The sequence below is a fragment of the Nicotiana tabacum genome, chromosome 14 (assembly GCF_000715075.1).
Source record: "Nicotiana tabacum cultivar K326 chromosome 14, ASM71507v2, whole genome shotgun sequence".
Lineage (NCBI taxonomy): Eukaryota > Viridiplantae > Streptophyta > Magnoliopsida > Solanales > Solanaceae > Nicotiana > Nicotiana tabacum.
Window position 1 is genome coordinate 35,636,078 of NC_134093.1, and position 13,684 is coordinate 35,649,761.

The 13,684-nt window shown below is 35.5% G+C and overlaps 1 protein-coding gene across 1 annotated transcript; it reads left to right on the forward strand.

The window, feature by feature from the left end:
- Nucleotides 1-1,502: 1,502 nt before the first annotated feature.
- On the forward strand, nt 1,503-11,716 carry LOC107831302 (squamosa promoter-binding-like protein 7). The gene is given in 10 exon segments (NM_001326256.1): nt 1,503-2,113; nt 3,102-3,277; nt 3,440-3,651; nt 3,748-3,822; nt 3,921-4,028; nt 4,412-4,529; nt 5,792-5,927; nt 9,226-9,385; nt 10,118-10,657; nt 11,432-11,716. Coding segments are annotated over 10 exon segments (2,421 nt in total).
- Nucleotides 11,717-13,684: the final 1,968 nt, after the last annotated feature.

Genomic DNA, 13,684 nt, shown 5'->3' on the forward strand with positions numbered 1-13,684 from the left:
AAGTAAAATTTTTCTTATGTCCAAACGGGCTCTTAGTTTTTATTTCTTCCTCCTTTCTTTTGGCATTCGGACATAAATAGTATTGTTCCCTTCGGTTCAAAAAGATAATATTTTTCAGATTTGGAGAGTCGAATGAATTATTTTTTGACTACGATTTTTTCATATACCTTTTAAATATTTTAAATTATTAATTATAGTAACTTAATAATATTTTTATATGGTTTTAAAATATATAAAATTTTATTTAAAAAAATATAAAGATTTTATGTTCGAATTTATGATTAAAATTGAAAATTTTGAATCTTGAAATTCGAGTAGTATATTTTTTTTGGGACTAAGGGAGGGAATATTATATTTCTTCTACTTCTCCGACACGTATAAAGGTGAAAAGATTCCATAATGTGTACTATATGCCAAAATGTAAGGCTGATATATAACTAGGGTACCATGATTTTCAGCCCTTCAATTTTTTTTGCATGTGACTGAAACAAAAGTGATCCACTTAATAGTTTCATATTCTTACCGACCCACTACACTTTTTATGCTGAAAATAAAAACAGGTTAAATAACAAAATCATAGTTTAAATATACTATTTTATGAACTACTCTTTTTATTTATTTATTTTTTTAATTATTATTTGGGTTAATTAAGTTTCATTTTTAGGAAATAGCCCAATTAGAAAACTTAAGGGTAATATCTAATCACAAATAACAAAGTCATGGTTATAAAGTTCTCTCACAGGATAAAGGGGAAGGGAAAAGCATATAATTTGTCTTTTTTTTTTCCTATCATATACTATATATTGACTTATCTCTATATCTCACTTTGTTTATTACTATTCCTATGTGGAGAGTTAGTAAATTTTTTAAGTATAATTCTTCTAAGATGTTTAACTAAAAAGATTTATGAATTGTACTACTCATTATGTACTTCCTAAAGTATGATAAAAGAAATCAAAATTCAAAAACACCAAAAAATAGATGTACTATATACACCTTTATACTCTAAAAATCTAGAGGCTAAATGAATATAATTTTTTTTATTGACTTGACAATAAAGGAATGAGTTGGAATCTAGATGGTCTAAATTAAGTAACCTTTAATCCTCAGCAAAAAAAAGCTCTGTTGTACTATAATTATTATAAAACCGAAAATGTCAAAAGAAACACAAAATCCAAATAAATAAATAGTTTACCAATTCCATACACTAATCATTGATATAGTTTAATGATATGACCTACAATATTATCATGTTTGCACACTTAGCTGATTTTTTACCTCCCATTTTCGTGTCACCACCTAACGCCACCCACCCACCCACCCCTCCACCCACCGCTGACCCTTACGGCTGACCTTCTCTGCATCTCTTTTCCCCTACTAGTATTTTCTTCATACCTTCTACGCCCAAAACTAAAACCTTTCTCTCCCACCCGCCACCCCCCACCAACCACCCCACCCCGTACCCTTACTAAAACCAGCTTCCCATTTTCTAGGACCAGAAAATGCATAATAATCAAGCTTCTTCACCATCACAAACCGGAGCTCCGACCCAATTCCGAAATACCCAAATGATGCTTTCCGGTACCCTTGATGACCCGACAGTTTCCTCCTCCCTCTTTGATTGGTCCGATTTCCTCGAATTCAACCTCGACGAAGAACAATTGAACATCTCATTCGACGACCCATTATTTCACCCGCCGGAGACGGAGACAGAACCGGCGGCACCGTTAATAATACCCTCTTCGGAAGATTCACCGCAGAGCCAGGAGGCGGATGCAGATGCAGATGCAGATGCGGGTCGGGTCAGGAAACGGGACCCGAGGATGGCGTGCTCGAACTTTTTAGCGGGTAGGATCCCGTGTGCTTGTCCCGAGTTAGATGAGAAGATGGAGGAAGAGGAGCTGGGAGGGATTGGGCCCGGGAAGAAACGGGCCCGGACTTTACGGGCTTCGTCCCGAGCTGCTGGGGCGAGGTGTCAAGTACCCGATTGTGAAGCGGATATCAGTGAGCTGAAAGGATATCATAAGAGACATAGGGTCTGCTTACGTTGTGCTAATGCTACTGCTGTGTTTCTTGATGGACAGAGCAAGCGATACTGCCAACAGTGTGGCAAGTACGTTTACTTTTTTTCTTAATGGATTAAGTTATATATGATGACAGTATAAAGATTTGATTTTTTTTACACTATCAGAAATTTAACATGTGTGATCGCAGGTTAGTTATCATTTTTTTTACCAAATTATCAATTATTGTTTATCAAGAGATTTACTTGTAATTATATAGTGTGAAAATCTTTTTACACTATCAGTGAAGTTTAAAAGTGTTATTTACTGTTTTTACCAAATTATTAATTACTGCTTTAAAAAGATTTACATGTAATTACCTAATAGGTGACTTGATTATTTAAATATCTTATATAATGTTATGAGTGAATAGAACTTAAATCTCTATTTCACAAGTACACATTTTATGCTGGTAGATCATAGCCTGGAGTAATGATGAGAGGATAGAACAAAACCGAGCGGAATAAATGTAGAAATAGCAGAATCAGAATAGTTTGGGGTTGAGGCGTGAATTGATTGTTGATTGATTTGAAAGTGCAACCATGTTTACCACATTAAGCATGCACGAAAAGTAAAGAGAAATGATATAAAACCTCTTTTAGTAATACTATGACTGATCAAACCATTATTAATGCTCAAAGTGATAAAAAAGGAAGTTTCAGAAAGCCTGCCAAGACATATATGTTGATGTGTTTGCAAAAGATGGCTTTAGATTGAGTCATTGAACTAATCGCATAGGTGATGTTGGTACTTAAAAAAAGATTAATCTTTGATTGAGCTCTTTGAGTATACTTATAGTATGTGAGATCTGCTCACGAGTTTGGTCTTTGAATTAAGGATTCTCTTCCCTTGGAGTTACTTTGACAGACATTTCAATTGTATCTTTTGTTTCACTTGATCACTTCTAGTCTTAAGTGTATTTATATGAAACTGTTTGGTACACATTGCTATCTAATCTAGAATTTGCCAGATATCCTGAATTGGCGCGTGCCAATTCCAGATGCAACCGATATGTTAATGCTGCTATACCTTTTCCAGGTTTCATATTTTGTCGGACTTTGATGAAGGTAAACGTAGTTGTAGAAGAAAATTAGAGCGGCACAACAACAGGCGCAGGAGAAAAGCCACTGATTCTTCGAAAATGTCTGTTGAGAAGGAATCTCGGCAGGTCACAACGGCTGATGATATTAGTGGTGATGATGACAATGTCAAAGGTATATTGAACTTGAAACAATTTTGTGGCTAAAAAGTTGTCTTCTGCTGGAAAAGCTGTATTTACCTGTAATTCATCTATAGTAGATGCCATGTTCCATATGTTAGGCTACTACTGGTTTAAAATGAAAATAGGATTTTTTTTTTTTTTTTTGAATGACCAGATAGCACATGCACGGGCAGCCAATTAGGAGAAAAGGAAATCTTATTAGAATCTGAAGGACATGTGCCAATAGGCTCTACTCAAGGCATCCAAAATAATCAGAGTGACAGTTTCACAGCTTCTGGTGAAACACAGGTTGATGCAGAAAAAGAGAACTCCAAAAATTCCCTTTCTCCATCCTATTACGACAACAAGAGTGCTTTTTCTTCGATGGTAGGTCTGATGACATAATTCCCCTTTTCCCATTAATTTCCATTTATATCTGGACTATAATTTTGAATTGACTGATTGTCATTCTTCTTTGCATAGTGCCCCACTGGTCGGATCTCATTCAAGCTTTATGATTGGAACCCTGCAGAGTTCCCTCGAAGACTCCGGCACCAAGTATTAAAGGATTATTATTACAGTTTAGTACATAAGAGAAAGTAAATTCTTTTTCTCCAATAGAGTTCATGGGGTTTGATTGACATTTTACTCTACAGATCTTCCAGTGGCTGGCCAGTATGCCTGTCGAATTGGAGGGCTATATTCGTCCAGGTTGTACAATCTTGACAGTTTTTGTTGCAATGCCAACATTCAAGTGGGGTAAGGTAATATGGTTACTGTTCCTCTCTGATGATAACCAAATTCTGTGTATGATTGGTCTTAAAGTGTTTAGATATTACTATGGATTAGTACAATTTTGAGCAAGTGGTGTATCTCCTCTTTGAATGGTACTACGACCATCTTTACTAAGAGATTGTGTTTTGAGTTTCTAGGTCAGGAATTCCTCTCATAGAACACAATGCAATAGTGAAAATGAATCTCAGAGTGCTGTAGGAGTTAGATATTAGGAAGAGTTACCATACTGCTTTCTGTTTGACACGTCTGCTACATGTGGCTTCTGTAACATTTTGGTTGTGGATTTCCGTGTTATGCTTTGATAGAACATCATTTGTTTCTAAATGATCGAGTTCCTCATTGGTTTTAACAGTTGCTGGAAGACCCAGCTGCACACCTATATGAGTTTATTGCATCACCTGGAAACATGCTTCGCGGGAGAGGAAGCTTTCTTGTTTATCTCAACAACATGGTATTTCGCGTTACAAAAGGTAAATTGGTACCTCAAGTTTTCTACCCTTAAGCTCTGTTGGAACGAACTTATAAGATCAATGAGGTCTAATCTTTATTTCTGAGACCCTACTTTTTCATTTGATGTAGATCTTGTTTGGCTAATACGACTAATCCTGCCATTTCATTTTATTGACGGTATTTGACTAGGTATGAAATTTAAGATGCTAGTTTGACTAAATATAAGATGGAAGAAAAATGTCGGACTAATGGTTGAAAAGTTAGTTTGATAGAGAAAACATCACTCAAAATATTAAAAGCTGAATAGCTTGATATATTTGAATTCGTGAAAGTTTGAAAGTTGTATAAAAATGGAATGGCGTTAGAAATTTTGGAACCATGCAAGATAGAAAACTGTCATTTAAATTGGAGCAGAGGGAGTATTTAATTGGACCTTTGTTTGCTTTTTCTGTACATAAGGTTGTTAAATAGTTTCCATTTATAAACATCTGAATGAAACTGAATTCACCATCCCTCCTAGGTTGACTTGGACGCACACCAATCTGAAATTCACTTTCTTCCGACTAAATTCAAAATATGAGTTCCCAGATCTCCATATCTTACCGTTCAGTTGTGAGTTTAAGAACAATTTTTCCTTTCCGTTTCTGTTGTAAATATAGATGGTCTGGTCATTGTTATATATTTATTTTATTATTATTATTATTATTATTATTATTATTATTATTATTATTATTCTGATAATGCCTCCTACCAGCACATGTGTCGGGTGACCTATCTACCAAGGCTTATACAGATGGGAAGAAATCACCTAATTTCCCCTTTTTTTGGCCTTCACTGGGATTTAAACTCTCGTTTCCGTGGTCTGTTCTGGTCAATGTCATATAGCACATTGTATTATGATCTACTCTTTGTCAATATCACTATCAAGTGACTAGTTAAAATTTTCTACTGAAAAACGTAGTCCTAATTCCTAGTTTTTCTAGACATGGTAGTAGGTAGGCCCAACTCCCAAGTGCATATATAATTTTTTTCCGAGGGGTCAGGGGTTAAAATAATTAGCGAACTTTTGAACATTGTTGAACAGGAAGAGAAGTTCCATATCAGAGTTGGCCCACCCTATGGACAATGGGGAAACAATTTTCACATTTTCCATATATAAATGTATGTTTATCCGTGTATATTATGTATGCATAATATTGGTGGGACAAGTCACAAACTCAAAATAACAGATCAACACCGAAGTTGCAATTTTAAATGGTAACAAATATTCTTTATAAAGCAGGTGAAAATTCAGTAGTGAAAGTCAAGCTAAAGGGACCAGCACCAAAGCTTAAGTCTATTCATCCTACTTGCTTTGAGGCTGGCAAGCCTATGGAGTTTTTTGCCTGTGGAAGCAATCTAATGCAGCCCAGATTCCGGTATGAGTTAGAATCGCATTTTTGTCAATCTATGTTCTGCTTATGTTTGGTTCTGTCAAAGTATCTTGAGTTCTTCATTAGTTGTCAACACTCAACAGGAGATATTATGATAGGAACTGAGTTGTTTATGGACAAAAGAAAATCTCAAGCTTGCTGACTCTACTAAAACTAGCTTATCCGAGCTTTAGAAACTGAGAGTTTGTATATGTTTGCCTTTTTTTTTTGAAATTGGTAACATGCTACATATATTAAAAAATATTAGCACAAAGCTTGTGCTGTTAACCAGATACATCCTCCATAATAGCAAAATAAAGTCCCCCTAGACAAAAACTTACAGGGATTCTATGACTACAAGTATGGATTCACAGTCATTCTTACCAAGACAAAAAAGTAATATACAATTCATTTTTATCCTCTGGATGGAGTTTCTTGTACGCTTAGAACATCTGGTATAGAGGACATTACTATGGATAGGAAGGTATAAAGGTCGAGAATAAAGGTAATGGGCTAGGTAGCCGAGCGATGTCCTTGTTTGTAACAACAGCTTTAGTACATTACTTAGTGTCATTTGTGTATTTTCGGACTCCTTGACTTTTGTTATTACTTGTTATTGCTTTCATTTCGATTTTTTGATTGCATTACCTAGTGTTGGTTTTGTATTTTTGCTTTGGTTTTTCGATTGGTTTGCTTGTTGTTGCCATTCCTTTTATCTTTCTTAAGCCGAGGGTCTACCGGAAACAGCCTCTCTGCCTAAGGTCTACATACACACTACCCTCCCCATACACCACTTGTGAGATTATGCTGGGTTTGTTGTTGTTGTTGTATGTTGGACTTCGATTCCAATAGGGCAGGGATGCATTAGACATGTTAGAGCTTAGCTCATGCTCAAATTTCAATTGAATTTGAATATCAAAATAGCGGATATAGTCATGATTCAATAGGTTAGGTCCACTTACCTTTCTTTTATTGATTCAAATGGGTATGCCCATTTGTATGATGGAAAATGGGAGTATTTGGTGATTCAAGAAGTGACACATATTTTTTCTGCATGGATTTTTAGGACATGGGTGTCCTTATTACGGATAGATTGTTGGACTCTGGATAGTAAATTTTCACTAAAAATAGGCCTAAAACTTGTCAAGAAATATTGGAGCCTCATTCTTATAAAGATTTTTAAAAATAAAAGCTTTTAGGCGTGAACACTCCAAGGCTTATAGTTCAGTTGTACTAGTGGCATTCTCCAACACAATAGGTGTGGGTTCTAGTCTCAGTGTCCCTTTTCTCCTTCCCTGATCCCAGTAAAAATGAAAAACAAAAAAATCCCTCCAATTTGCAGGCTTAAAACTTGATGAAGATGAATATAATTGAATTTGATGGACAACCCTCGTTCTATGTCAAACTTGAAATGGAAGAAAAAAACTTCGTTCAGACTTTTGGTGTTGTCCTCTTGCTTTGCTGCATCGTTTCGAAGAATTTCATGTTTCTTTTTCACTCCATGATTGCTTCAGTAATCCAGATCCCAGGTGGAACAATTAAGGTGCACACAAGTTGGTTCAAACAATGATGTTATTAAAAAGCATCCGAAAAGAAAAGGAATAGAAAAAAGAAAGATTTAAATATAAATCATGTCCAACTCATATCGGTCCCTTGATTTTTTCATGAAGTACTAGCTGCCTTTGGTGTATGGTACGACCCTCGTGCCCGTTCTATGCTACTTGCTTGGTGGTAATGAAATTGTTTGCTTTTGATACAGTTTTGAAACTATAGCCAATGGGGTGTAAAGTGAAGAATAGGCAAGAGAAGATCTTTCTTTCCTCTTTTGCCAACTCTGATGCAACTCTCAGTTGGGCATAGATTACAAACACCAGTATGAGCAATTAATGGGAGTTGCTGAATGGATGTGAATTTAGTTATTACAAGGATCTGTGTCGCTGCAATTTATAATATTAATAATTATATATACTCCCCCCGTTTCAAAAAGATTGGCACCATTGCTATTTGGGAAGTCTACGAGGTTGTTCTTTGACCATGTTTTTCTTAAATATTTTATAAATATTTTGAATTATGAATTATTATGACTTATAATACTTTTTACGTAGTTTCCTAAAGTAAATTTTATTTTCAAAAAATTGAAAAATCTATGTCCAAATTCATAGTCAAAGTTAAGTACTTTGACTCTCTTACTCCGAAGTATGCCAATTTTTTTGAAATGGAGGGAGTACAAGAATAGGAAAGAGAAGATCTTTTTCTCCTTGCTTTTTGGTGCAAACTAGTTATTGTACAAGATGTAGATGCTATTTTAGACGAAATGGCAGTTTTGGATAGCCTGTAGTTACACCTGTTGTGCACTGGCTTAGCGCAAATATTTGTACCTGTAGTTACACCTGTTGTGCACTGGCTTAGCGCAAATATTTGTAAAATATATCATAGATGAGTTTTAGTATCTAGGCCTAGCATCATACCCTTGATAAATACTACTCCCTCTGCCCCAATTTATGTGACATCCCAAAAAGTATGGCACCTTTCTCTTTTTGGAAACTATTTAATTTTAAGATCTCCATTTTACCCTTAGCAACATGACCTTTTAGGACCCTCACCACTAATTTTGAATGAAAAGATGTGTGGAGCTCTCATCACTACTCATTTAAAATGATAATTTTGGTACTTTGCATATATTTGGCTATCACGTCAAAAGTCTTCTTTAATTTGTTAAATTCCGTGCTTAGTCAAACACAATCACATAAATAGGAAGGAGTATTGCTTTTGATGGTGTGGAATAAAAAGATAAGTTCGTAGTTAGCCAAAAAATCGTCCTGCGTCATGACTGCTCTGTTTGCTTAGTTCAGAAGGCTTTTGATCCGACCAGATTGCGAGCTTTCATGCTCGCTCGCATCTACTCATATTTTTAACTCATACCTGCATTTGGCCACATCGTATTTATAAATCTTTTTGATGAGCTATGGACTGCTTTCTCATTAAATTTGGCAGGATATTTGATCATACCAAATTGGAAGCTTTTTTGTTCCCTCATAACCACAACCCCCCCCCCCCCCCCTTCTTTTGGGTGAATATCCACTCATATCTGCATTTGCAAGTTTGCTATGCTCATAGATAGTTGCAGTTTCGCTATAAAATTCTGTAAACTCTTTTTTTGTTTTGTTTTTGAAAAGCTGAAATAAATCAAACGCCTATTAGTCTAGTATCTCTATTACCTCATGGAGGCTTTAGAGGAAAATTGTTATCTTTCATATTATTTTTGATCATTTTTTATAAATTAACATTTTGATGCCCTTGGCAGGTTTCTTGTGTCATTTGGGGGAAGGTATTTAGGGAATGATATCAGTGTTACACCTTCATGTAGTAAAAATGAAGGTGGATCTGGTAGCATGGAGCATCAATTATTAAAGATACATGTCCCTAGGACTGAAGCAGATCTTTTTGGCCCCGCTTTTGTTGAGGTAGAAGTTCTAACCAAATATCTTCTTTTATCCTCATTCCAATTTTTGTATGTTTGCTTATAAATGTATCATTCCTTTAATTAGCACCGTGCATCATGTCATTGTATTTTCTTGTATATACTCTTAACGGAAACTACTAGAGGAATAACGTTTGAAAAAGACCATTCTTAAAAAAAATGTTAGAAAAATTCTGTCGTACATTCTTTGAGAAAATTCGCATTTATTGATTTTATATGCTCCCTACACTGAAAGAGAAGGGCTAATTATAATCTTCTAGTGTATGGTTGAGTTGAGGCATACGAGTGACAATTCAGATATTCCAGGTTCAAATCCTAGTTAAAACACTCAGTATGAGTCTATTTGCTCCTGCCTTTGCGGGCAGCCTTACCCTGCACATGTATTTGTGAGCTGTAGAAAGTTGTCTCCCGGATTAGTCGAGGTGCATGCAAATTGGCCCTAACATCAACATCATTTATATCTAAAAAAAGGCAGGGGTGCTAGCTATACTTTTTGTATCTTTTACTACAGCACTTTCTTGGTGCTAGACTGCTAGTTTTGATTGAAATGAGCCTTAACTTTCTAATGTAAAGGTCTATCCCAACTGAATATGTACGCTGATGGAGTAATAAAGAGTGCGCAAGGTTTCAATTGTTCATGTATTTAATACCTTGAACCTATCTTTGTGTTTCACTAATCTTGACTGTAAAAGATTCAACCTGGTCTATTTTGTAGGTCGAGAATGAATCTGGTTTATCTAACTTCATTCCCATCCTCATTGCGGAAAAAGATATTTGTGTAGAAATGAAAGAAATACAACGGAAGTTCTGTTCTGGAGGGTCAGAACACACTGCTGTTTGTTCTCCATGTGAAGATTCCACGTGTAGAAAATCAGAATTCTCAGAATTTATGTTGGATGTGGCATGGTTACTAAGGGAGCCTTCATCAGAAAATGTTCAGATTGTGGCGTCTGTACAGATGCAGAGATTTAATTATTTGTTGAACGTTTTAATGGAAAGTCAGTCGACTATTATTTTGAAAAGAGTATTGCCTTATTTTGAAAATATGGTGAATAGAAACTTGTTAGCTGGCATCACTGATGCTGAAATGAGGCTTTTTCAGAGGAATATTTATGAGAAAAATAATTTGTTCAAGGAAAGGTTGCAGCTAAAGGAATATTGTGCGGGAGATGCGGGACAAATTATGCAGGAGGCAAATACTTCTAGTGAAATCTTCCAAAATCATATGAAATCTGTTTTTCCAGTTAACAATGAGGTGACTATCTCATTTCTACCATTGCCATATTATTTTAGAGTATGTTGCAGAATTGAGTTCTGCTATTAGTTTCTAATTAAATGCTTTAATTTAGAATAATCTTTTACGTTTATCTTTATGCTGGTGAATCAAACTGTTGGTACATAAAATATGCCTCGGCTTTGAAGCCCAAAGTGAACTTTTTCTTCGCTAGGCTTGAACCCCATCTAAAATGAGCTTGACTTAGTGTAATGTTCGGTTCGTCTCTTGATGGATGCAAAGCTAGAGATTATCGCTTCATGGATGAAGTTGTGCGCTTCAAACAGCGACGCACAAAGTGATTCCCACTAAAAATAGTAGGTTCTTTGAATCTCAACTTTGAGGAGTTGGATTAATATAGGTATTATTTTATATTGGATACTGAAATTAGTTGTTTTAATTGCAACTCTATCATTATGGCGTTCATATATATTTGATATCTTTTAATGTTGTTAATTGTGTACTTCCCTTCAAAGACGAGTGCGCTTCACTTCTCGCTTTTCGCTTCAAACCCCATGGATCTTGTTGCTCTTTTGCACTTTTCGCTTTTAACTACATTGTCTATGCACTTGTGGTAAATAAAAATGGTCATTTATTTTACGTTACAGATTCGAGTAATGAGTATATGAATCGCTTTTTACCTTCAGAATGTCTCTTAGCAGTTCATTTTTTTGTTCTTACTATAGTAAGACGTGTTTTCGGAGGGTGATGACTCATACCTGATGCTAAATATATTTGTGGCTTCATAATATGTAGGACGTGGAGGTACCACATGAGCACAACCTAGAGTTTGGTTCGGCTTATTGGGAAAGCACTTCAACAGTCCCACTTTTGGATGCAGAATTGGCATTGAGAGTGAAGGAGCAGTCAGGGAAGCCTTGTGGCTTCTTGGTTAGAAAGACAGTTTTGACGTCTCGTACTCTTGTGTTTGTAATCACTGGTTTTGCTGTGTGTCTTGGTCTATGTGCAACCTTCCTGCACCCCGGAAAAGTTGGTGAATTCGCTATGACAATTCGGAGGTGTCTGTTTGACAACTCTTAAATTGCATGTACAACTTTTAACCAAATGAACTGTCTGCCGTTACAGAATATAGGCGTGATCTCCAGCACTCGGGTCCCCTGCCGTGACTGGTCTTGTATGATATTCCTGTGCTTGCTACAATTGCATATCAAGAAAGTGGAAAATATTCCTGCCTTTGCTACCACTGCATCTCAAGAAACTGAACAGCATGGAGTGGAGAGGTACTGATTAGTTTCTGACCGTTTAGACTAAATGCCTACTGGGAGACATGCTTTGCGGCATTCTTGATGTATTATACAAACTGTGCTCTGTAAGCACAAAAACTGTATTAGCTGTATAGCTTCACTTGTTACTTTGTACAAGTTCTCGAGTAATCACCGTGGACTTCACTATAACTTTATGGTTACTGACATCAGTTGTCCTCAAAAGAGGGGATACACATTAGCATGTGCAGATATTGTGTTGTGCTTAACAACTTTAAGGGATTGAGGTGGGACTCTTTGAGCATTTTGATGTGAATATACGTAGAAGGGGCAGGCCTATTTGGCCATGATATAACCATTCAATATTCCAATGCTGAACTAAATCTTAGTTTGGGCAAAGAGTTTTTGCAAATTTGTATTTCACGTGAAATTTTGAAATAGTGATTTGAAGGTGTATTTCGAGTGTAGTGCTGGTTTTCATTCAAAATTTTCTAACTTTAGCAATTCTTTTTGCAAGTGAAGTTCATGGTCAAGACAACTTTAACTTCTGCTAGCTCTTTTGCCAATTTCAATTTCAGCTTATATACTGTTGAAACAATTTTTTTTTGATTAAGAATCTTGGTATCAAGCGTCCATAATGAAAGTGAAAGTTTCGAAGCCCAGCATTTCCTCTTCCCCTAAATAATAATAATAATATAAAGTAAAATAAGGAGGATCTTGTTAGCAACCTGACTCCTTAAAGGAAAAAATGTTTGAATCTCACTCGTTATCAGTTTCAAAATGTTTGCCACTATCAAGAGTAAAACTTTGATGAGTATTTTTTTTAAGGAATCTTTCACTATTTTGATATAAAGCATTACAAAGCGGTAACTGGCATTTTCTATTTTAAAAAAGTGATTAAATTAGTTCCATTTAATTATGGGGATATGTCATATGGCAATAAACAAAACTAGAAATCACAATTCCAAGTCTTCTTAGAAAAGGTAACTTGATATAAAACATCAAGTTAATAGAAATCAGATCATCTATTCATCGGATATTAAGAACTCAACTGAGATGTGAATAATCAACCATAGGTACTTCATCATAAAATAGAAATCACAATTCCAAGTTTTCTAGGAAAACCCTCCAATCATTTTCCTAAGATTTAAAATAGTATCAATTTCATAACACAATACATAAGGAGAAACACCCTTGGGATTAAAATATATTAAGATCCAGGCCTTTGTGCGCAGCTCTCTTAACGTCCAATTCTGCTAGAGTAGATTAATTCCTGTGCAAGTCATAGAACAAGTGTCAATTCGCTATGAGAAATACTTATCCACACTCCGTATTTAAACCAAATCACATGAATTTTACCACAGTTGAAGATAAATCGAGAAATGACAATATACACAAATTAACTATAGTTAAGTGATAAAATGTGTATAAAAGACGTGTGATACATTCACCGATATGGTGGAAGCACCGGGTATTTGTAGTTTTTTTTTCTGTTTGCTATTATGTAAATCCATGAAATACCACCATGTACTCAATAAAGTCTTTGTAGAGATAGATCTTGACAATTATAAAATTAAGGAGGCATACAACATAAGATTAGTTCTGTTTCCAGAACAGTTTTAAAGTCAAATTGCTTAAAAACAGTAAGCATGGGAGTGGCCATGACTAATTTTACATGAGCTTATTGTGAGATAAGTGTCATGATTCAAATAACAGTAAAAACATCTAGAACTATTCCTTTTCAAGACGGCGTGTGCTCAAAATTGAACTATCCTTTTCCGGTCTA